The sequence below is a fragment of the Protopterus annectens genome, chromosome 4.part0 (genome assembly GCF_019279795.1).
Source record: "Protopterus annectens isolate FY-2018-M chromosome 4.part0, PAN1.0, whole genome shotgun sequence".
NCBI classification, from domain to species: domain Eukaryota; kingdom Metazoa; phylum Chordata; order Ceratodontiformes; family Protopteridae; genus Protopterus; species Protopterus annectens.
Genome location: NC_056733.1, coordinates 190002924 through 190030042, shown reverse-complemented (window position 1 = coordinate 190030042; position 27119 = coordinate 190002924). Strand labels below are relative to the sequence as shown.

Here is a 27119-nt window from a genome sequence, read left to right as displayed (position 1 = left end):
ATTCCAGCAGTCAGGCAGTGGGTATATGCTACAGTTTGGACCCTGCCCTCTGTGCACTGTTGCTCCAACATCTAGTGAGTAGGTATACACTACAAGCTAGTCTCTGAACCATGTAATCCTGTGGCTCTAACAGTCAGGAATTGAGAATATGCTACATGCTGGCCCCTGCCCCCTTGAGATTGGAGCAGCCAGGGAGTGAGGTAAATGCTACACACCCTGTCTGCATGCTGCGCCTTGTGACTACAGCAGTCAGACAAGTGTGTATAGGATTATACAAGTGGGCTCAACATCACAGAGGTGCTTCAGGAAGGTCAGGATCAGCAAAAACCCATCGGAATGGTATCAGATATCAGTTTGCCCCCCTCCTTAAAAAAGTCTTCCACATTTAGGTGCCATTGCTGAATAGAAGGTTTCCTTGCAGCTTCAGTCACTTTTGAACTCATAGCAGGAAGGTCAAGGTGGGGGCTCCTTTCTGAGTTAGGAGAGAGTTGTGTATTGCAGGGAAGTTGAGGGCCTAAAACTTCACTCTTCTCAGGCAACAAAGGGCAATGAGGATGACTTTTGGTCTTCCTTCTCTGAAATTTGTAATGAGTCATGAAAATGGGAAAAATGGAGGTGAGGCATAAAGGAATCTCCCTTGCTATGACATAGAAAGCAAAACAGCTGTTGCACAGCCCTTGACCTGCTGCACTGAGTCAGGGACAACCCAATTCTCCCAGGCAGCAAACAGATCAATCTCAGGACAACTCAACATCTGGAAAAATCTAAAATAGACAAGATGCATGAATCAACAGCTCCAGGACAGGATGGCAGGAGAAAATAGGTGAGTACATGAAAACATTCACTTCACTTGGAATGGAAATTGATGAGAAAGTGACATCTCTGTCCATGGCCAAACTGCCAGATATGCCCACCATAGCTCTCAAACTCTTAGCACAAGAATATTGGGCAAAGCCAAAATTAATGGAGGAGCAGCGGCCTAGAATTATGGACAGACTTAAAACAGTGCACCTATGCACTTATAAATGTTCTGGGCTAACAGCTTTTGCATTAGTATGCATTTTCTGAATGATGTGAGGTTTGAAACTCAAATGTCTGCCATTATTTAGTGATGTCAAGTCCTCAAAGATTCATCAGAAATCCACAAAATGTATGAGGAACAGACCAAAATATGAAGAATAAATCAAGACAGTCTAAAAAAATTATGGATAGTTGAGAGGTAAGATGTCCGCCTCTCTACATGCGGGGGCTCAACAGCATGTTACCTTGTTTGTTTAGGTAGCAGAAAAGAGGCTGGTTGTTGTACAAAATTAGAAGAGTTCCAGAAGTAATTTTCCCTTTAGGAACTTTAGAGAAAGAAGGATTACTTGTCAAAGATAGAACCTCTTCTTCTCCGGGGTTACCATATTCCTTGAACTGTTGAAGCAATGAAGTAAGAACCCTTCTACCAATGAAACATCTTTTGTTGGAATACAACACAAGTTTAGCTGCAGGAGTGAGAGTTCATTTAGGAAGTACATGGGGGACTGTCCACCACTTTAGGGCCTGGTGACAATGGTCTGATACCAGAGAAAGCTCTGCGTGCATGAGGACTTTTCTGTCATTGACACCTCACAGGCCACTGTAACACCTACATCCTCATGTCTACAAATGGCACCAAGAAGATCATGGTTGCTATCAAGCTCAGAAGGTGAAGGAAGGTCTGGGTTGGGAACTTTCGCCTCTAGTTTAACCTAGGCTGCTATAACTGAAGGCACCAATAAGACATGATATCAGTGAGAACTTGTTACATTTTTATGGGCAACTCCAGGGACTAGATACACAGGACTGCCTACTTCATGGATGCTTTCAGGGTTTTCCTTAAACAGACCATCATGAATCAATCATCCAAAACTGCAATGTTTCATCTGCCACAGTCAACACCTTGGTGAACAGTTTGGGTACACTTGACAGTACAAATGATAGTAGTTTGTACTGAAAGCAGCTACCACTAAGACAGAGCTAAAGAGAACACCGTGTTGGAAAATCAAACATTGATGTTTCAGAAGGTGTACACCACTATACTAACACCATTCAAATTTCCTGACAGCACGGATGCAACCCCCCTGGAGGGCCACCATCAGGACCTTAATGTACTGGAGGTGTTTACTGATATTCAGAATGGAACATACAACTGCCATTCCTTTCAGAACAAGAAAGATGCAGAAGTGAAATCTTTGGCTTTGCCCTAAAGATGAAGCAGTCCCTGTGGCCACTTTGAGGCCCTGACCGAAGAGCTCCATGGAAATAACGGTCTCTGAAAAAAATGCTACATATGTTTGAAGTCTCTCAACACAGAAACAAAGAGCAAAGCCTAAAAGCACTTCATGTCAAGTACAGACAGTACACAGACTGAACACAGTGCACAGACTGAGAATTATACATGCATGCAGTTGCTTTCTATACAGAGCTTGTCCTCCCTTTTACATATCTTACATGCACAACTCCACATAACACATTACCCCTTTTTGTAGGGCTACTTAAAGATTAAGTTCAGGGCCCATACACACACGTTTATTGATGAGATAGCTTACGCAGTACAGGAATACAACCAGTCCCATTCTTAAATGGGTTAAAAGCTACTGACATGGCTCTCAGTAAGTGCTTTCCTAATCCTCGGAAAGTTTCTCAGTTCAGGAACTAGTTCTTGCTGCATGGCCCCTCAGCCTTATTACTCTGCAAAGTAGTGACTTGTGTAGATTCTGAGGACAAATCAGGACTGGTAACTGCCTTGTTCTCCAAATTTGGCATATCAATATAACCCCTCTACCATACATCGCTATCTAGGTTGACTTTATCAGTAGTCTTTCTGTCGTTAGCCATTGCAGGTGTGAATTTCAGCTAGTCAGAGCATTTCCTGTAAGAAACTGCATAATCACTTCCTTGAACTTGATATGAAATTTGGCCAGTTTCATCTGCTATAATTCCAGGAATTCATTTTGGACCTCTGTCAGTAGAATCTTAGAGAAGCACAATCTTCCTAAGTGAATATTATTTCTTTTGTGGTTCTATCATGCTGGAATTTTACATATGTTGTTTCCCTTGAACAGTCTCACTGAGATTTTGTTTTATCAAGTTAAGCTGTTTCTGGCATATATTCAAAAAATAATTCCCCAAGTGCTGACCCTTTAATGAAACATGTTCTGTACTGTAACAGAAAACACAGCTTTTATCCTCAGTATTTGACAATTTCTTCATGCTTGTTTTGAAGGTTTGTACATTTGTTGGTGTACTAGCAGAACCATTCTACCTTGGCAAAGTACTTCAGAAGTAAATTAGTTATTTATTTTATGTGATGTCTGTTAATTGGGTGGGTGGTCTGCTACAGGACAAAATTTTTCACATTTCCAATGTGGGGGGGGGGGTTGCACCCCACACCCCCCTTAATTATATATACCAACTCCAGGGTCGCATGACATTATGTTATTTGTCTTGAAGTGTACTGAATTACTGGTTATCAGTCAAATGAACTTTAGATCAAATGGGTCTCAGTCAAATGGGCTGTCTATCAAATGAAGGTAACCCATATATATATATATATATATATATATATATATATATATATATATATATATATATATATGGATCTACCTGACTAGATCGAAACGTTAAAAGAGTGAAAACGACTTCACCGACGCCAGAAGATCGACAGTTCACAAACACGACACCTCATACACTCGACACATCATAACAACAAACAAAACAAATCCCCTATCCAAAACCCACACACACAAGCACACCAAAATCCTTACAAACCAACACTAACCCATACATACACAACTATCTACAACCCTAACCCAAACCCTTACCCTAAGGTCCGTCACTATCGCACACTCACCTAACCCGCACCCTAACCCTAACTCACTTATCCCACCCCTATCCTTACAGACCGCCAACATTGCACACTTACCTTACTCGCACCCTAACCCTAACTCACTTATCCCACCCCTATTCCTACACACCGTCAACATCGCACACTTACCTTACTCGCACCCTAACATCCGTCACTACCGCATACTTACACATCCTTTCCCCATCGCAGTGTTCTCAGCGTCGGTGTCTTCCTCCGTCGGTCTTCTGCCTTGTCGATCTTCTGGCATCGGTGAAGTCGTTTTCGCTCTTTTAACATTTTAATCTAGTCAGGTAGATCCATATATATATATATATATATATATATATATATATATATATAAAGAAATGAACTTCGTGACAATAAAAGCATTCAAAAAAATAGTAAATCACAACAACTCTTGCAGAACTTTAGCGCTTTCATCTTATTTATTATCAAGACTTCTTCAGAAAGAAATGTTTCATAAGTATGAGCAACCATTTTCACTTCCTTTATATACATTAGTTCTAGCAGGCCATTTAAATTAACAACAGTTCCTTTCCAATAGTAAAGTGTGAACAAGCAGGGTGCTGTGTGCATTTTCATTAACATTACAATCGCAGTTACATAAGGTAAATTAGTCAGACAGTAATAGCCTTGTGGTGCCGTGTGCATACTAAAAGGGATTTTGTGCAAAAAGGGATTGTGTGCAAAAAAGGGGACTGTGTGCAAAAAAAAAAAAATTTATTGGGAAAACGGGAAGGATGACAGTCATGCCGTGATGATTCTAATATAAACACGTAACTTATGAGTCTTTGCCTCCAAAGGTAAGTAAAGAAGGGAACGGGGGAAGGTGGAGGAGTCAGGTAGAGAGTCCTACTATTGCTTTGGTATCGGTGTGTGTGTGTAGAGAAATGTGTGGGTATGCCACCTGATGGGGGAGCGGGAGGAATGCGGTGTGGACTTGAGGGGGGACTGGTAGGGGGCTGCCAATGACAAGGAGCATATGAATGACAGAGTGTCCCAGAAGACTGTCAGTGCGGAAGGTACCAGCTGTGGGCTGGTTTGGATGGTATCACCCCTTGAATGGCTGCGTGAAATAGTGAGACCGGGGGGTATAGTTGGTGTGGTCAGCGGGGGCTAGCCTGGTGATTGGGAGCATGTGTGTAGGGGGTATGGGGGAGTCAAAAGTCAGAGAGAGAGAGAGGAAATAAATTATATTCACTTGCACAGTTGTAAATCCATAAACACATTAAATCTACTTGCACAATTCTTCAAACCCTCTTGCACAGTTCTTCAAACCCTATCACATTTCAATCTCTGTACCATTTAAGTGCACATTTAATGTTCAGTGTCTCGTTGAGACCTGGATAGACATCAGCTCTCAGTTTTAATTCCCGGACTTGCAGGAATGTGTCCATGTCCCCTACAAATTCTGTTATTTTTTCCAGCACTGTGAATTTGAATCCTGTGAAGTTTGGGCAAATAGCACTGTGTTTAGCCAAGGCATTCAAACTGTCCTGTTTGTGTATTGCTGCAGTGTGTTCTTTAATACGGCTACTCAGCTTCCTGTTCATTTTGCTGATATAGAAATTCCCACAGTGTTCGCAGAAAGCACAGTAGACTACATTTTTTGTGTTGCAGTCATAGTGGTCATGTAGACTGACAGTTCTGTTGCAGTGCGGGAAGGTGACGTTGTTTTTTCGTATGTGTGCACAGGAAACACACTTTCCGAAGTCAGACATTCCAGGTTCTGTCGATACTTCGCTCTGTGGGGATGGGCTTTTATTCCTCTCGAACGCACCACCAAAAGAAGAGGTTCATTTGAAACAGAAGTTTGGGGATGTCCCAAGTAACTTTGTCAGACCTTTTTCTCCTCCCAGGTTCAACAACACCATAATGTACAGGCGTTATATTGATGACGTCTTTTTTGTCTGGAAGGGGGGCAGACTTTCTCTGAGCAATTTTCTGGAAACCCTTTTCCAGAGTCTGGACTTCCTGACCCTCACAGTAGGACATATCGAAACCACCACTCAATTCTTGGATATCCACCTCACTATAGACCCGGAAAGTGGACAGTTTGACTCCAACATCTACCGCAAGCCCACTTTCTGGAATAACTATCTAGAGTTCAGCAGCCAGCATCCCCATTTCATGAAAAAGAATATTGTAAAAGGACAATTCATCCAGTTATCCAGACTCATTTTTAGGAACGAGGTTTTCATCAAGGAAGGTTTTTACCTCAGAAACTTGTTCCTAGAAAGAAAATACCCAGAGTATCTAGTGGACAACCTGTTCCAAGAGATCATACAGCACAGACACTCCAGGTACCCACCAATCCTGGAAAAGGGATTCACAGCAAGGGCACAGAATGGACTGAACAAAAAGGACTGGGTGTCAAGTTTCCCCCTTCCAATTTCCACTGATATGTTTGGAATCAGAGGGGTCCTCACCAACAATTGGGACATCTTGGGAGGAAAAAAAGGTCTGACAAAGTTACTTGGGACATCCCCAAACTTCTGTTTCAAACGAACCTCTTCTTTTGGTGGTGCGTTCGAGAGGAATAAAAGCCCATCCCCACAGAGTGAAGTATCGACAGAACCTGGAATGTCTGACTGCGGCAAGTGTGTTGCCTGTGTACACATATGAAAAAACAACAACGTCACCTTCCCGCACTGCAACAGAACTGTCAGTCTACATGACCACTATGACTGCAACACAAAAAATGTAGTCTACTGTGCTTTCTGTGAACACTGTGGGAATTTCTATATTGGCAAAATGAACAGGAAGCTGAGTAGCCGTATTAAAGAACACACTGCAGCAATACACAAACAGGACAGTTTGAATGCCTTGGCTAAACACAGTGCTATTTGCCCAAACTTCACAGGATTCAAATTCACAGTGCTGGAAAAATAACAGAATTTGTAGGGGACATGGACACATTCCTGCAAGTCCGGGAATTAAAATGGCAGATAGAACTGAGAGCTGATGTCTATCCAGGTCTCAACGAGACACTGAACATTAAATGTGCACTTAAATGGTACAGAGATTGAAATGTGATAGGGTTTGAAGAACTGTGCAAGAGGGTTTGAAGAATTGTGCAAGTAGATTTAATGTGTTTATGGATTTACTACTGTGCAAGTGAATATAATGTGTTTCCTCTCTCTCTCTCTCTCTGACTTTTGACTCCCCCATACCCCTACACACATGCTCCCAATCACCAGGCTAGCCCCCGCTGACCGCACCAACTATACCCCCCGGTCTCACTATTTCACGCAGCCATTCAAGGGGTGATACCATCTAAACCAGCCCACAGCTGGTACCATCCGCACTGACAGTCTTCTGGGACACTCTGTCATTCATATGCTCCTTGTCATGGGCAGCCCCCTACCAGCCCCCCCTCAAGTCCACACCGCATTCCTCCCACTCCCCCATCAGGTGGCATACCCACACATTTCTCTACACACACACCGATACGAAAGCATAGTAGGACTCTCTACCTGACTCCTCCACCTTCCCCCGTTCCCTTCTTTACTTACCTTGGGAGGCAAAGACTCATAAGTTACGTGTTTATATTAGAATCATCACGGCATGACTGTCATCCTTCCCGTTTCCCCAATAAAAATTTTTTTTTTTTTTTTTTTGCACACAGTCCCTTTTAGTATGCACACGGCACCACAAGGCTATTACTGTCTGACTAATTTACCTTATATAACTGCGATTGTAATGTTAATGAAAATGCACATAGCACCCTGCTTGTTCACACTTTACTATTGGAAAGGAACTGTTGTTAATTTAAATGGCCTGCTAGAACTAATGTACATAAAGGAAGTGAAAATGGTTGCTCATACTTATGAAACATGTCTTTCTGAAGAAGTCTTGATAATAAATAAGGCAGCTAAAGTTCTACAAGAGTTGCTGGTGTGATTTACTATTTTTTTGAATGCTTTTATTGTCACGAAGTTCATTTCTTAGTTAAAATTTCTTCTCTTCGTTCAATTTTTTTGAGTGCGGTTAATTTTATATATATATATATATATATGTGTGTGTGTGTGTGTGTGTGTGTGTCTGTATGCATGTATGTGTATACATATATATATATATATATATATATATATATATATATATATATATAAAATATGTGTGTGTGTGTGTGTGTGTGTGTGTATATATATATATATATATATATATATATATATATATAGATATATGCGTGTGTGTGTGTGTATATATATAAATATAAAACCCCTACCCCCAAACCCTCACATAAAGTTATATATGTATAGGAGAAAGTCAGTTTCATAGCTGTGAGTCCATTTCCTGCCACATAAGTAGAAATCAAACAGTGAAATGAAAGGGTTCCACCTTGTTACAAAGTGCATTAGTGCTGAAATTTTAATATAAAGAAAGAAAGCAGACACTTACCCTCAGGATCGAGTACTTGAGTCTGGTGCAGCAGGGAATTTCACACTTACAGTTTGCTTTCCTGATCTGGTTTCTGTGCGCAGAGTCCTTACTCCTGTATGGACAAAAACATGCTCAAAGAATGGCACATCTGGAGAGCAGTTTGCACAAACTGAAGAGTCAGACTTTGACAAGACCCCCTTGTTTGTTAAATGTTGTTCACATGTATTGAGATGCATCATGTAGGTAACACACCTACCCATATTGCACACACTAGGCAAACTAACAAGTCAGTATTCACATGAGCACAAAAGCAACATAAGAATGTAAAGTATGACAGAATGCTGCACTCCACCAGTTGAGGATTTTTGTTCATATAAAACGTCTGGAACTTTTTACAAATCAATCTTAAAAGCATACGTTTACTGAAATAGACAGTAATGCCGGTGGTGCTCAGATGTTATAAAACCCAAGCAGACATGTTTTTTCTTTTCCTTTCTAAAGGAGTTTAACATCACCAAATAATTACTTGCATGCCTTGCAAGACTCATCAAATATTTAAGTTAGTAAAGCTGCCTGTTATGTTCTGCAAAGAGGCACCTTCACCTATCTTTAGGGGGCACAATTCAAAATATATTTGCAAAAATGAACTGGATTGCATCTTACACCGTTCTCTAAGACTCCACTCTCACCAGTGGGCCAAAACCTAGCCTCGTTGTTTTTGAGCAGATGCATTATCGTTACAAAGTTCTCTTCACACAGGAGTGACTTCCTTCCAAAGTTGGGTAAAAGGTCTTCATACTAAATTTAGTGTAAAGATCTTGTCCGCACATTCACCTGGAACAGTTTCACTAATCACTTAACTCCAGGTATATAGGGTCCTGGCTGTACATTTGCTATACCTTAACTTGGAGGTATATGACCTACTTCAGATAATGAGTCTTTTGTTTCAAACTCTCATGAAAGTTTTGCCTACAGTTGTATAAATATACTTGAACCTTGTTAACTAGTATCTGTTATCAGAATTTCAGAAAAGTAACTGCTGCTGTTAACTTGTTTGGTGGCTACAGTTCCAATAACTGACACAAATGCTATAATTTCTTACTTTCAGGTCTAAGTTTTATTTGGTTTTGTAAGGTTTGCTTTTATGAAAAACACAAAGTCATTGTCTATTAAATGCATTTTCAGCTCACACTGTGACCTCTTCCTTTTTTAAAGCTGTTAACTCAACAAATGAGTCATGCAGTCAAGGCATTCTTTTTCTGCATTTTTGCAGATATTAATCATGCACTTCTCAAATCATATGGGTGAACTGTGGTAGAATATCTGATTCAAAACGAGTGCGACTCTTGACTGTATTACTGTTCTCCATCCCTGGATCTCATATTAATTGGTCTCTGAATATCTGACAGTCCTGACGTCTTATATTTGAGATTGCATACTACGTATGCACATTACTAGCATTTATTCAATAAACTAAATTTGCAAATGACAGATTTTTTTTTGAACTGCTATAAATTGCCTTTTTTCTTGGACTGCCACTGTAAAAGGGACTGGAGTACGACACTGGACTCATCCAGTTACTACAACTAAAATAAATGCTATTAACGTGCACATACATAATTCACCAAATCAGTAATTAGGGTCATGGCTACAGGCCAGTCCTTTATAGACTTAACCATGATCTTGGATTACTCCACACAGAGCATTACTGAGTACATTAAATGGGCTACAAACTACATGGATGGCAAAAATCACTGAGCAATACTTAAGCATCTGTGTCTAGTGGTATGGAAAAGCAAGCAGTACAGGGTACTGCAGTGTTAAACACTTTTATTAATTATGTACATAAAGAACTAGTCAGTGACTGTGCAGGACAATGGTTCAGTGGATAACATAGATGACATCTATACCAAATGGCATGAGGGCTGGAGATCAGTCCTGACTTCTGCTCACTGTTTGTACAGAGTCTGGATAACCTTCCTGTGTCTGTGTGGAATGTCTCCTGTTACTCTAGTTTCTACCCATCTTCCAAAAACATCCAGGCTGATTGGCTACTCTGTACATATATTCCATATTTACCCTTGTCCTTTTGATCCAGATCATTGTTTAGAAAGGTCCTTGATGATCAGTTCACTTACTCAGTTTACAAATAAATGAACTAAATTAAATATTCCCAGCAGAGAGGGAAGAAGCTCTGCCTACAACCCAGGCGACCCAGGGCTAAACTTGCAGCCCTGGCACCAAAGGAGCAAATAAGTATTGGGAGAAGAAGAAAGGGTCTGTGCCTGCTCACCTCCCTCTGCGGGAGGGCATATGGACTGAGTGATAGGGAGAAATGCATCTTTTAGTACTACAGATCACAATGGTGTACATGCCAAACTGGTGGGGGCTGGGCCACTGGGAAGGTGATGTGCTATTGAGAAGGTACAGCATGGTCCTGTAAGTGCTCCATTGCATGCTCTGTGAGTGTGGGAGCCCCTGGACAGGCATGTTAGCATAGGGATGGGGTCATGAAACCAAAAGGAGGGGGGTATTATGGCAGAAAGTCTGATCACCCGCAGTATGATGCTCTCTGTCTCTCCCCAGTCAAACTGTCCCTTGATTCTGGGAGCTGGATGGATACAATGGGACAAATGTATGGTCAAGAGGTGAGCAGATAATCAGTAGAAGGGATCTCAGAACATTAAAACAAAACAAACAAAAAAAATTAAATATTGCCAATTATTCAAAAGATACACAGTAACACAGGATGGTTGTTATTCTTGAAAAATGAAAGAAATTTAGGTAGATCAAATCAAGTTATATATATCTGTTCGATATAACAGCTGCACAAAATGCATATTGATATAATTTGTAGGGGTGACTACAGCTCAGGTTCGGTAATGATTTGCATTGTATCGATATTATTGCATACTCAGGGGTGTTATGAGACATAAGCCCAAACGGGCATCAGTATTTTTTTGCAATCTGAATTTTACATTTAGTAATTTATCTACACCGGTGATATGTTTTATCATTTGTTTTAATGTAAAACAGTTCCTCTGCCCACTTTAACTACTCAATCTCTGTGCAGGGTACAACATTTTGACTGTTGAATGTTGATATGATGTTTTCAAGATAGTCATTTATTAAACCTTTCTCTCAATCATGTGTTATTGCACGTTTTAATTTATAAGCAAGTAGCAAAACTACACAACACCTCAACTGAATGCTGGCAAGTAAAGGAGTCAACATGAGGGGACTTTCAGGTTAGTAGCACAGTGCTTCACAAATATGTAAACCATTTTCTGCATAACACAGCCTCAAAAGTACTCACAAGAGTAATCATACTGGTGGCAATACAGAGAACTGAAACACATATGCACAGAGTAATGTTTTTCATCCATCTGCTTTTTTTAAGTTGATTTTTCTGATGACATGCTTAATGCACCATAGAAATATTTACAAAGGTAATCATTCTAGTGGCAAATTCCATATATGAAAGCTGTAATGCTTCCTCCACTCATAATGTTTTTCTTAAGTTGGTTTATATGATGGCATGGTAATGTTTATGGGAGTTTTACTTGTATTTTTGTATGTATTTGCATTTATACAGCACTTTAATTTTGTACACTTATCTTCAAAGTCACCTCTTAGGCCAAGCAATGCATGGAGGGATAGATTCCCTTTGCAAAGACTTCCCTTGCTATGGAACAAGGTCCCAATCTACATAAGACAGAGCCCCTCACTATCACTCTTCAAGAGGAACCTTGACGAGTGGATGGGTAACAGAAAGTTCACACCAGGGATCATACCAACAGCTCTACTAGATAGGGGCCAAGGGTACTAGCTGCTAGATCAAGGGCCTAGGGAACAAACCAAAGGGGCGGTGAATACCGCACAATGTGGCTGTGCTAATATACGCCTTTGGGCAGATAGCCCAGTACCTACCTATGAACCTATGGCAGAATCTTTCTACCACATTTATGTGTGTGTGTGTGTGTGTGTGTGTGTGTGTGTGTGTGTGTGTGTGTGTGTGTGTGCGTGCGTGTGCGTGCATGTGCGCGTGTCGTCTGAATCTTTGGTTAGTGTGTCTGTTTTCTGTTGCTGTGGGGAATGTTGTCTTGCTTCAAGTTATTCCCAGCATGCATCTTCCTTCACGATTTGATTTCTTGTTTGGTGGGTTTGTTCTTTAATTCCATAAGTTATATTTTACCATTTTGGGTGTATTTTCTGCTCCTGATCAGATATTTACTTTTGAGTGTTTTAGTGCTTTTATTACTGTAAAATGTGTTTGGTTTGTGACCATACTTATTCCTGTTTTATTTTTGCTCATTTTTTTTATTAATACCTTTATGTAGACTCAGTAACATATGTGAGTTGGGGACATGCATTTCTCATGATTGGTGTTTTTAATTGATTTAATAGTTTGTTTTAGGATATTTCTGTGTTTATTTTCTCCCCTAATAGGCTTTTAACGATAGTGGCAATTTGTTGGATTTTGAAGTCTGTGAAGAAGAACAGATATGTGGCTGAATCTGATGTCTGTTTGGCCTGCACTAACATTCTCCCAGATTCACAGACTGATAGCAATCTTATTGGTCAGTTTTCCTTGCCCATTTTATAAATATAGATTTATATACACGTTATCTATTATCTGTCTTTGTATGTGTGTGTCTGCATGTATATGAAAATATTTATACTTATAAACAAATGATCATACACATAATTATCAACCTACAAAGATCAAAACTCTACTGAAAATACCTAACTGACTTACTATGATGTGTTTTTTTCCAGGGGAAAATTCTCCCCTCTCACTGTACTATGACTTCCCACAGAGTAATGATATGATAATTCAGTTGCTTCTGCTAGTATTACACATTTGGGTAATGGAACTTTTGACCATATACACATATACATATAGACAGAGAGAGAGGAAGAGCTAGAGAGACAGAAAGGGTAAAAAAGGTCATAAAGAAAAGCCAACAAACAGGAAGACTCAAGACAAGAAAAAACAGGGTCTTTACAGTACTGTGTACTACACCTTAAACCTCCTTTGAAGAAGGCCCATGGGATATATGCTACTGATCCATACAGACATTGAAGTGTTCCCACCTCTATGGCTTATGAATGCCCACTGACATTTTACATTTTTACTTTTTAAGGTCTTTAATGGTGCATTCAGGCCTTTAAATCAAACCCCACAAGGTGCAGAGATGACATTTCATCTTTTTTTTATAATCTCTTTAGTATACAAGTGGTTAGTTTGGGCATTCTTGGAGAAATCTCAGTTTATAAAAACTATTTGATATCATCAACATTACGGTGACTGCAAAAGATCTCAAACAATCAAACAAAGAGGTAGAAAGGTCACAAAGAAAAGCCAAAAAGCCAACAACATACAGGAAAACCCTGCATAATTCAGTCTTCATTTTGCAATATCTTAAAAAAAAACATTTAAGAAGGCCCATGAAATGTATGCAAATAACTCCTTAAGGACATTCAAGTAAGAAAGAGAGAGTGTGTGTGTGTGTGTGTGTGTGTGTGTGTGTGTGTGTGTGTGTGTGTGTGTGCAAATACACACTTTTGAATAACATGTAACAGAACAACATAAGTCTGTGCCCATTGGCATATGGCATAGAGCGATAAAGCCCAGACTACAACCAATGTATTTAGAGTTAAATTAGCAGTTTGCATGCTTGAAAGTACAGCTAGATGAGGATGGATGCTCTTTCGTGGAGTAAAGAGAGAAAGATGGATCATGTTGGGTGGCTGTCTCACTGTGCCTATGGAGGCTGGTTCTCAAGAGAGATCACAAGGTTGGGCATACAGTGAGGGCAGAATAAGCATGACTTCTCTACGGGTCAGGAGTGAGCATGTCCATTAACTCTACCTTACAGTCAACTCACCCTGCCAATGTGTAATTTCAGCACCTGGGGAAGGAGCAATAGGGCTAAGAAAACCCTCAGTGAGCTGCAACATGGTGGCTGTTCACCTGATCCATCCAACTATCTGACTTCATTCCTCTACAGCCTGTGCAGAGAGGGTAGCAAAAACAGCTATGTTTATCCAACTGAAAGTCAATGACTCCTTGATGTACAAAGTCCTGAAAAAAACTCTTTTGCAACAGAAACAGAACAGATTTTATCCTAAAATGACCTCACTGTCTCCTATTCAATATCTATTTATAGCTGATTCCATTTGAAAGTAACTAGACTCTTATTAAGACTGATATTAGCTAATATTTTACTAATATTCTGGTTTTAACTGGTATGTTTTCATAAACTGTAATATCATTACTACTTTATTTTCATTCATTTACTAGTCTACATAAGTACATTTACTATTCTAAGTATATGCATTTATTATTTTTGGCTGTCATAAAATTAGTAGTCTATATATGTACATACATTTATTATGTGAATCTTGTATAACATTCTTCTACTCATTTTGCAAAATAGAAAATTTCTCCCTGGCCCTCTGGTGAAAATGGAACTTGTGCCCAGTTGGACTTTACCAGTAAAAAAAGCAATAAATAAGTAAATAAATAAACAAACATGTTGAAAGGATAGGTATGTCTCACACAGAATACCACTTCTTTGGGACGGTCTTCCTCTTCACAAAAAGCAAAGCACTCCTCTTACACAATTCAAACATAATCTGGACAAATAGAGGAGTAACTGCAAATTCACACCTGGTTTAGCACCTTTGTCCCTCATGGATAGGAGCAACATGTAAATGTTCTGCTCATCTCTGGTTTGTCTGTACTTAAAATATAAGGGCTTAAAACTTCATGGGAATGTATGTCTAAAGGTAATCATGGATCAATAGCCAAATAAGTACTTATAAACCTATGAAGTGCCAACAAGGTCAATTGAATTGCTGTCATTTCTGTTTATGTGGAGCTTAATCTCCTGAGGTGACAGGTACCTTCAGGAATCTACACATTGCAGTGCCCTTCTCCCTCAGTTCTAGAGCAGACACAACCATGGTAACTGATGTCTGAGGTGTCTGTGACTGGAATGGGCTCCAAGACCGAAGGGTGGTGGGATCCAACCACCATTATACATACGCATGACAAGCTCTGAAAATCTGGACCAGAAAGGAAATAGGATCACGATGCTTGGACACTGGACCCAAGATATCCACTGATGGAAATTCATGCAAAACCTAGTATGAGAGAGCATAGAAACTGAAGCTACCACAAGTCCTATGGCTCTGAGACGATTCTTAGATGAAAAAGACTGCACTCATAGAAGACTGGCAACAATTTTTTGACAAGAACACACCCTGTGCAAGTGCAGAAAACCTTGATATAGAGAGGTGTCAAAAGTACATCCTAGGAGTGTAAAATACTGAACCAGGAATGGGATGGAAAGTTCCCAATTATTCCAAGGGAAGTGAGCACTTTGAACAGAGACTCATGTTCACAAAACACATCATCAATTTTGTAGCAAGGAGCCAGTCATCTAGACAGGGAATAGTTTGTCTCTCCCTGCAGCCTCTGGTGAGCTGCTACTATGTACACACACTTGGCAAACACTCTGGGAGCATAGCTGAGGCTTGCACTGGCTATGTCTGACTCTGACCTGGAAATGCAAATAATTCCTGAACTCCTTTGCAACTTCAATGTGCACACAGACACACTGGAGCTCCAAATAGCACATCCAGTGTCCTTCTGACAGACTGCACTGTGACCACTCAAAACGCTTCTTCTGGGAGAAACAGGTGTTTAGGCCTCTGAGATATAATAAGGGCCTAAGACTGATTGACTTCCTTGACTCCAAATAGAATCGTGTAATGCAAAGCCCATCTGGTAAGACCTCTTGGATGGTTCTTTTCTTTAAGATGTTAAATACCTCCTTCCTTACTACTGACTTTTTATGAGGTGGGAAATCTGGCAAAAGCAAGGAAAGAATTTGGGGAGGGGAAAGAAAGAAGACCACATACCCTGGATATTATTTCCCTTACCCAGCTATCCTTGGTAACATTTATACAATATTTCAGGTAGAGGGAGAATCAAAACCCAACTCTTTCCAGAATGCGGCAGCTAAGCAAGACTTCAGGACTGCTGCTGTCCAACCTAAGGATGACTGCTGAGGACCTTGATATTTAGATCTGTACCCTTGCTGGAATCCAGACTGAGATTACTGTCTCCTTCTCAAATTACTCATTGCTGCTGTTACTGTGCACCACACCTAAATCACACATGGCACTAGCCCCTTTGCTTTCTGTTAAAAGAATGCTGCAGATGGTGAAGGGTTATACAATCTAGTGTTTATATCTCATCCTACTCCTCCATATCTTTAAGGTGCAATTTAATGGCCTTACCAAGCCGAAAAGGTCCAATGAAGGGTCAATCCTGAATGGTCACCTTGCTCTCCTCAGCAAAGTCTGTAAGAATGCATGATTCAAAAGGGACATGCTGACAAAATGTAAGTACACTGTGTGTGTGTGTGTGTGTGTGTGTGTGTGTGTGTGTGTGTGTGTGTGTGTAGGCTAGCTTAGCAACCAGAAGGATAGAATTATGGACACAGACATGCACTTTTCAAATCTGTCCATTTCCCTGGCATCCCTGCTGGATTGACAGTCTCTGAGGAATTGGAGCTTTACATAAGGCTTCTGCAGAAACTATAGTATTTGACTTAGGAATCACTGCCCAGATTTAAAATTCCATTGGAGGCTAAAACACACGGTCAGCTTACTTCAAAAGAGGAACCACTGTGCTTGGGTTTTTCTATGCAATTTTGGTGGCATCTTTCAAGATGTCCAGCAACACTGAGTCATTGGCAGTGTACACCTACAGGCATTTTACAGACTTCCTCAGAGAGAGAGAGAACATTACTTATTAATAGAGCTAAATGTAGGGTCCTCACTTCTTAACTGAGGTCCCCAATGGGCGATCCCATTGGAGATTTAATCTGCTTGGTATTTGCATGATCCTTCCAAGACCTTTCAAGTGTAGGCTCTGAATCAGAAGACTATAAAATTTATTTAGCTGAGGAAAGTGAGAATCTGGACCCCTGAGAATTCTTTAGGGGTGTTGATAATGCTTGGGCCTGCCCCTGCAGTAGAACTTGGAACAGAACGTCTCTAACTGGTCTATATGCTACATGAGAGATTTGGAGGAAACATAATGGATATTACCATCTTTGGGAATAGCACTGCAGGTGCAGGTATCATAAATACTGTATGTGGGGAAGAAAAACCTGGCATCAGAAATCCCGATGTTGGATCTAACACTGGCATAGCTGCCACCCGGTTAGTGATACTTTAAGGGCTAGCACTAGGAGCATCATTGACTGATGGGACACACATGGTGTTAGTAAGGCTGCCACCTGCAAATATGACATTGGGAATGTTGGGGCTAGAGGATGTAATGTCCTCAGTGACTGGGACACTGACAACATCCTAATGACTGTTGCTAGTTGAACTGAAACTAGGGCAGGCAATTGATCCATGGATGCTGGAAACATGTACCAATGAAAAGGAAATTAGCCCCAGGTGAAAACTTTAAACTCTTTTGGTGCCTCAACTCAGAGGGGATGAGGAAAAGTGGCTCAAAATGTTCTTCCTTGCGGTTTCACAACAGTCTCAGGCAGCTTTTCCTTACCTACACTATGCAAATTGACAAGCAAAAGGAACTGAGCCTGCCAACATAGAATCCAGAGGTTGGGACTGGGCAACACCAACTTCCGAACTAGTGGATTCCACAAACGATAGAGTAGGGATTTAGACAGAATTATTTTTGTCTTGGGAAGGCACCTTCAATATAAGCTTTGACAAAGAACTTTTAGCTGCAGGTTCTGCTATTGTAGTAGGAAAGGAGTAGAAGGAAAAGTCTTTTGGGAAACTAGATTTGAACTTAGTTTTAGGACGGGCAGAAGTTACAGATCCTGTCCCACTGGTAGAAGTTGGCAGCTGTATCTAGAGAATAGCCAGGATCTTCACTAAATTTTCTTTCTGAAATGAGTGGCATACAAAGCTGACACAGTAAATATGCTTGATTTTTTAAATTATATCTGTTGTGTAGTGTACTTAAATTCTTAACAAAAATAAGTCAAACAAAACAGCTAGCATGCCTGCTGGCATTCATTATATCAGTGCTGGTCTAGTTGAACAGGAGTTTAGAGCATAACAGTGAAGTTTAGTTCTTCAATTACTGTTAGTACTTAGTAAGTGCAGGTTGTTAGTCTAGCAGTGTAAGCGAATGGATATGCTCGGTTCACCTACAGTGATAATGTGTAGTGTGGTGGGTACAGGTGTGTTTACTGAGACTGGCAGACAGTGGAGTAAGGAAATTACTCCATTTCCCTACTGATGTGTGATTTCAGATTTGGTATATTTAAAGTAATGGGCAATGAGAGGTGTAGTCCCCCACATGAAAGGGTGCAGGGGAGGTTTACCCTCTCAACAAAAATGCAGCTTTTTTAGAACTCAACAACAACTGTGAAATGCAGTGATTATCCATCCAGGTATAGCAATTCTTAGCATAAGTTGCATCAGTGAACTGACATAGATCCAAGTGTGCCTGCCAGTAGGCCAACCATGGCCATTCCTTATTAAGAGAGACACAGCAAGATGAACAAGTCCAGGCTTAAAGCCAAAAAAAGGTCAAACAATATTTGATTTTCTGATAGAAAAGCTTTAAACATTTTAGTTTTCACTATTAAAACTAGGAAGGGTAAAAAGGAAAAAAGTAATTTGTACTCATCAGATTTTCAATGAAACTCACGAAAGAAAAAATGTACAGAAGTAGCCTGTGGTTGTTTTCCTCTGACTGTATTTGAAGTGTGGCAAATAGGACAGTGGGAGTTAAATTAATCATAATAGAAAGAGGTTTCCAGCAGCATGATAAATTATCATCTGCTAAGCAGTCATAAAGCATATGGCATCAGTTGCAGAGGTTACTGAAGATGAAATTTTTCTAAATGAGATCCACCATTTTTTGCAACAACAAAGCTAAGGATAAATCATAGGGTATTAACTTTACGTTCCTGAAGAGCAGTCACACATCAGTGACCTCATCTAAGACAGAAGTTACACACCACCAAAGCCTGTTTTGTAAGCCTGGGAGGTACATACCACCAAAGTCTACTGTATAAGGCTGGGAGGCAAACATGACCCATTCCTACCATAAAAGGCTAGGAGACATGAACCACTAAAGCCTGCAGTGTAAGGGTGGGAGGCACATACTGACCATATTCATGGTGCAAGGCTAGAAGTCCACAGTATAAGTCTGCGAGATATGTACAAGCCAAGTCTACAGCATAAGGCTGGCAGGTTTGAACAACCCATGCCTACAACATAAGTCTGTGAGTTATGCATAGTCCAAGCCTACAGTACAAGGATCAGGGGTATGTAAACCTGTAGTATAAGCCTGGGAGCTATGCACCACCCAAGTCTACAGTATAAGGCTGGGGCAACACCCAAACCAACAATACAAGCCTCAGAGGCAGGCACTACCCAAACCAACAGTATAAGGAAGGGAGGTATGCACCACTCAGTCCAACAGTATAAGGCTGGGAGGAATACACCACCAAAGCCAGCAGTATAAGGCTTGGAAGCAAGCACTACAAGTATACAGTATAAGGTTTGGAGGTATGCAACACCCAGCCCTACAATTCAAATACTTGGAGGTATGCAACACCCAAGTATATAGTACAAGGCTTGGAGATATTCACCACCCACGTACACAGTAAAAAGCTTGGGAATATGCACCACCCAAGTATACAGTATAAGGCATGGCAGTATGGAACACCAAAGCATACAGTACAAGCCTTGGCAGTATGCACCACGCAGTCATACAGTACAAGGCTTGGAAGTACACACCACAAGGCTTGGAGGTATGCACCACCCAAGAACACAGTACAAGGCTTGGTGGTATGCACCACTCAAGTATACAGTATAAGGCTTGGTGGTATGCACTACCAAAGCATACAGTACAAGGGTTAGAGGTATGTACTACCCAAGAATACAGTACCAGGCTTGACAGAAAGTACCACCTAATAATACAGTCCAAGACTTGGCAGTATGTACCACCTAATAATGCAGTCCAAGACTTGGAGGTATGCACCACCCAAGCATACAGTACAAGGCGTGGAGGTATGCACCACGCAGGCATACAGTACAAGGCATGGAGGTACGCACCACCCAAGCCTACAGTACAAGGCTTGGAGCTGCGTACCACCTAAGCATACAGTACAAGGCTTGGAGGATTGCACCACCCAAGCCATACAGTACAAGGCTTGGAGGTATGCACCACCCAAGCATACAGTACAAGGCTTGGAGGTATGCACCGCCCAAGCATACAGTACAAGGCTTGAAGGTATATACCACCCAAGCATACAGTACAAGGCTTGAAGGTATACACCACCCAAGCATACGGTACAAGGCTTGGAGGTATGCACCACCCAAGTATACAGTATAAGGCTTGGAGCTACGGACCACCCAAGCATACAGTACAAGGCTTGGAGCTTCGCACCACCCAAGCATACAGTACAAGGCTTGGAGCTACGCACCACCCAAGCATACAGTAGAAGGCTTGGAGGTATGCAACACCCAAGCATACAGTGCAAGGCTTGGCGGTATGCACCACCTAAGCATACAGTACAAGGCTTGGAGATGTACACCTCCCAAGCATATAGTACAAGGCTTGGAGGTATTCAGCACCCAATCACACAGTACAAGGCACGGAGCTATGCACCATCCAAGCATACAGTACAAGGCTTGGAGCTACGTACCACCCAAGCATACAGTACAAGGCGTGGAGCTAAGTACCACCCAAGCATACAGTACAAGGCTTGGAGGTATGCACCACCTAAGCATACAGTACAAGGCTTGGAGGTATGCACCACCCAAGCATACAGTACAAGGCTTGGTGGTATGCACCAGCCAAGCATACAGTACAAGGTTTGGAGGTATGCACCAGCCAAGCATACAGTACAAGGCTTGCAGGTATGCACCAGCCAAGCATACAGTACAAGGCTTGCAGGTATGCACCAGCCAAGCATACAGTACAAGGCTTGGAGGTATGCACCAGCCAAGCATACAGTACAAGGCTTGGAGGTACGCACAACCCAAGCATGCAGTACAAGGCTTGGAGGTACGCACCACCCAAGCATACAGTACAAGGCTTGGAGGTATACACCACCCAAGTATACAGTACAAAGTTTGGACATATGCACCACCCAAACAAAGAATACAAGGCTTGGAGGTATGCACCACCCAAGCATACAGTACAAGGCCTGGAGGTATACAGCACCTAAGGACGCAGTACAAGGCTTTGAGGTATGCACCACCCAATCATGCAGTACAAGGCTTGGAGGTATGCACCAAAAGGCTTGGAAGTATGCACCACCCAAACATACAGTACAAGGCTTGGAGGTATGCACCACCCAAGCATACAGTACAAGGCTTGGAGGTATACACCACCCAAGCATACAGTACAAGTCTTGGAGGTATGCACCACCCAAGCATACAGTACAAAGCTTGGAGGTATGCACCACCCAAGCATACAGTACAAGGCTTGGAGGTATGCACCAGACAAGCAAGCAGTACAAGGCTTGGAGGTACGCACCACCCAAGCATACAGTACAGGGCTTGAAGGTATGCACCACCCAAGTATACAGTATAAGGCTTGATGGTATGCACCACCAAAGCATACGGTACAAGGCTTGGAAGTATGCAACACCCAAGTATACAGGGTGACAACAGGAGATACTGCTAGCCATGCCAGGAGAAGTAGGACAGTAGATTATGACTTGTGCCAGCACAGGTATCTGGAATTTTGTAAATTATATGTAATTTGCATATCAAACTGATTTGCACAGATGCTTGCGCTGAAAATGTATTTGTGAGGTGTGCTTGTGTTAAAATGCATCAACAGTGCACCCTGCCGGAATGAAAAGAAATGTACATGTATTACTGCAACTAAATTAAATGTATATGTTTTAATAGAAGATACTAGGACAGCAAGGCATGAAAATGGCACCCCACAGTACTGAAGAGGACTGGAAGTGTTAAGTCTGTAAGAAGACTGTTTATTAGCTCAGTAAGAAGAGGGGAGGCCCCAGGCACTGCCATAAACATTTAGATGTGTATTGTAGCTGTCTATGCTAAATTTTAGCCTCACCTTCACAGGGGAATAGTGTGTGAACCCAGAGTCAGGAGACCAGATGAGGTCACTTTGCAAGCCACTATACTATATTTTAGACAGAGTAATCTCTGAGGATGGAGTATTCTGTTTGGAGGCCTGACTGCTCACGTATTTCATTTTGACTTGTCCTGGTTAATTATTATGGTATTGTGAAGCTTAGTTTACATACTGTTTTTCTTTATTTGTCTGAAACCTGTCCATCAATGTTGCTTTCAATATCTCCTGTGATTTGTTTGAACTCTGTGGTTTACTGTGAATATATATTCAGTAGTTTCATACTCTTTTATTATTTATTAAATATATTTAAAACTTTTAATGTGGCTGGTCCTTGTAAGAACTACTTAACCTTTCAGAGTATTTATATTTATTTGGTGACATTGTGTGGGCCACTCCAGAAGGCCTAACGGTCCTGGACAACTACTACCATTTGTATTAATATTAAAATTACACAGCATAACTGGACACCTTTTGTTAAGGGCCTTAGAGTAGCTGATTATGGAGTGTCTGGTGGGAATGATAACTACCTTATACTCTGGGCAGAAGGGAGCATGGCAGGTAAATCTGTGCCAGCCTTTTCCAGGTGTGTGTGTTTGTATAGAATCAAATCTCTTAGTGTGTGTGTGTGTGTGTGTGTGTGTGTGTGTGTGTGTGTGTGTGTGTGTGTGTGTGTGTCAGCTACTTGGGGCAGGGACACAAAGCACTGGGTTTACAGACAGGGTGCTGGAGGACTTAGCTTGGACATTCAGCTGAGAACCTAACCCTAGAGCTGTACCAGTGGGGAGTTTTTTTGAGGACTTGGAGGGAGACAGATATAGAGAAACCCAGACCCTGGGCTGTGTGCTTCTTGTGTGCTCTTAATGGAAATTGTGCTTGATGCAGAGAGGTCTGCATATGGAAATACTGAGCGTATCCATTTGTATTCCAGGTGCACATCCTTCCTCAGCATTAGTGGTGAGGATTCAGGCTCCTTGATTACTGGTCCAGTGAAGGGACATCACATATTGGTTGGTAGTTGTGGGACCATCACTTCTCACATACATTACAAGGTTTGGCAGTATGTACCACCCAATCATACAGTCCAAGGCTTGGAGGTATGCACCACCAAACATACAGTACAAAGTTTGGAGGTATGCACCACCCAATCATACAGTGCAAGGTTTGAAGGTATGCACCACCCACGTATACAGTACAAAGCTTGGAGGTAGGTACCACCCAATTATACAGTACAAGACTTGGAGGTATGCACCACCCAAGCATACAGAACAAGGCCTGGAGGTGTGCACCACCCATGAATACAGTACAAGGTTTGGCAGTATGTACCACCCAAACATACAGTCCAAGGCTTGGAGGTATGCACCACCTAGTCGTACAGTACAAGGCTTGATGGTATGCAATACCAGTACAAAGCTTGGAGGTATGCATCACCAAAGCACACAGTACAGGGTTTGGCAGTATGCAGTGCCAGTATAAAGCTTGGAGGTATGCACCACCCAATCATACAGTAAAAGGCTTGGAATTATGCACCACCCAATTATACATTATAAGGTTGGGAGGTGATGTGCCACAAAGGTTATATGGTTGCTAGGCATGCATTAAATGGAAGTCATATATTAAATCAAGCCTACAATACAAGGCTGAAAAGAAAAAAAAATACAAAGCAGCAAAGTTGTTGCAGTTTAATGAATTATATATGTTGTTTAGTTAATCCGAAAGGGCAGCAGATCCCTAACAGAGCAGTGACTGAGATGCGAGGACTACCATACCTTTCATTAAGTACTGTTGAGGTCTGTTTGAAACAGGCTTCATTGTTTGAAATGGCTTTTTACATATGGATTGATTAATAACACTGTGAAATATACAGCTGCAGAGAAACTCATTAAATGTCAACAGACACATTTATTATTTTTCTGTACACAAACTGTGTGGAAGTTATGCATTGTGCCACGTTAGATTTGTATATCTTGTGATAGTGAAAATTCAATAAAGAGAATTTAGGGAAAAAGGGCAGCAAAGACCAATGGTCCAGGAAATCTACATTCAGGAGTACAAACATCTGCTGCACAGTTCCACATATTGTGTCGGTCTTCACATTCTCCAGCATAATGTTACCACTAAAAACTTCCAACTACATCACATCTACATTCCAGATCTGTACCATCTTTCCAGTGAAATTTAATTTTCTCCCTTAAATATCCACCACTTTATGTTCTGATGATGTCATTACATTTATGAACCACTATAGCAGTTACTGGAATGTGTCTTACTCATTCCTTTTAAAAACTTGATCTAATGTGCTACCTGTGTCATTTGGCCAGCACTGAGTTTACATTCAGTACCTTAAGGAAACAACTGCATCCACTTCTCTGCTATTGTGTCTTTTGGTCATCATGGCTGCTATGCATCAAGGCTGGAATGACAAAGGGATCAATAGAGCTGCAGCTTCAAGTAGACCACATCTGAAATAGGCCCTGTTGTCAGGCCGACCATGCATCTGAAATAGGCCCTTTTGTTTCTGCTTCCAGTTTTGTCTGAAATCCTATGCGGTTATCAGATGAAATAAATAGGCCTCCTATAATTTTTAGCAACAGACCCAAGATAAGTATTATCCAGCACTGTTAACTTTTTACAATTTTGCAGGGGGCCAAGCCCACTGCAACCCACAAACACTGCTAATTATATATGAATACCAACTCCAAGATCACACTACGGTGAAGAAAAGAGTACATTTCCTGATCCTTGCTGCACCACAGTCTCCTTTCAAAAGCAATTATGTTTCAAAACCTCTATGATATGGTCAAGCCCATATGGAGTTTGAGTTTCTGAAAACTCCATCAACTGACTGGGACCCATAAAGATGTGTGTGTATAACTAACTAACTAACTAACTAACTAACTAACTAACTAACTAACTAACTAACTAACTAACTAACTAACATGCATTTATTCACATGCATGCTTAAAAAAATCAAAAATCTATGGAAGTCCAAACAGATGTGTGGTTACAGTAAAGACATCTCAATTGAGGAGTACTGTAACATCAGTAGATATGCTACTGTTATGATTATTTCTCAGCGGAGACAGTTTGGAAATACATGGAGGGTGAAAAAAGCCTCAGAAAAATTAGGAAAAGTAATATATGTAAGGTCAGCAGTGACAGCCATGCCACACAACATGAATGACCCTGTGAATTCAATGGGGGATACTAGGGACTTTAGATCTCACAGACTGGTGATAACCCCACAGGTATTAAATGTCTAGCACCTGGACACAGACATACAGCAAAAACTGTTGGAAATCCTGCAGATACACTTAACATATGGGGGGGGGGGGGGGGGGGCTTTACCTGCATTGACAGTGGGAATTATCAGTCACACACAACGAAAGGGAAAAAAAACAGTATTTGGCAGAATTACATCTATGGACACATGCCAGAGACTTCCATAGTACTAGTCGCATATCCTTTTTGTGGATAGACTAAAGATCCTTGGGAGGGACAAAGTCAGTAAAATTTATACATACTGGGGGAATGTGTACACCATGTCAACGGTCCTCTATCAGTAACATATTTTTCTACTTGGGGACATCAAGTGCAGTAATGTCAAATCCATTTGGTGGTACACTGGACACAGGGGATCAAGCAGACAGCAGTTATGCCCATTGTATCACTGCCAGTCCAGCTATCTGGAATTTTGTAAATAATTCTATGTCATTTTTGAATATTGATATGATTTATACAGAATATTATGTACTCAGCTTCAAGAATGTAACCACAGCATACCCTGCTGGGACATAGAAGATTAACTTACACAACTTCAAGAAAACAAGTTGAAATTAAGTGCTTTACAATTGTGCTATAGAAGCCAGTTTCAATGCAGAAGCAGACACAAAATCTAGTGCTAGATGTTTTTCTATTGTCTTGAAAGAAAAGTAATTACCAGGTTTAAAATGTAAAGTGTTTTATTGCTTTTTGACTTCCTAGCAGCTACACAGTCCTGCGCAAATATCTGAGATATGTATTTTTAACACAGAGATGTTAAAATTCTGTTAAGTTTCTGTTTAGCCTGGGAACTGAAATCAGGGGACAAAAAGTGATGTCATCCAGGCTAACCCAGCAGTAAAATGTGATACTGATTTAAGAACTCTCAGAGAGAGAGAGACTGTGCATTTTGTATTTTGTCTTGGACCTAGCAAGAACATCCACTCATCATCATCATCTGCACTTGCTTTGTAAGTAAGACTTAGGGCACAATATCTCTTTTAGATATAGATAGGAAGTATTTATTTGAGACTGTCCTGCAATGTTGGTTTCAAATATTTCCTGTGATTTTGAACGCTGAATTCACTGTGTTGAGTTATTGAATACTGACTTGCTCTTTTATTATTTATTATTAAATATATTTAAAGCTGTCTTTCTGCCTGATAATTGTGAGACATATTTAAGCTCTTAGAGTACTTGCATGTGTATTTGGTGACACTGTACAGGCCACTCCAACAGCCTTGCTCTTGGTCAGACTACCATTTGGATAATAGTAACATTACACAGTAGGACTGGACACCCTTTGTAAGGGTCTTATAGTAGCTGATAAAGAGTTGGTTAGTGGCAGAGATAACTACCTTATAGTCTGCGCAGAAGGGGGCATAGCTATTAAACCTATGCCAGCCTTTCCCAGGAGTGTGTGGGCATTTGTATATAAATCAAATCTCA

General features: G+C 41.0%; 1 protein-coding gene across 6 annotated transcripts in view; it reads right to left on the bottom strand.

Moving 5' to 3' along the window:
* Positions 1-27119, bottom strand: part of TMC6 (transmembrane channel like 6) — a 1104128-nt gene that overhangs the window by 426604 nt on the left and 650405 nt on the right. For all 6 annotated transcript variants that reach the window (XM_044068185.1, XM_044068183.1, XM_044068186.1 and 3 more), the window contains one exon: positions 8294-8387. In XM_044068185.1, the coding sequence (XP_043924120.1) occupies positions 8294-8387 (94 nt within the window). The remainder of the gene's footprint in view (positions 1-8293; positions 8388-27119) is intronic.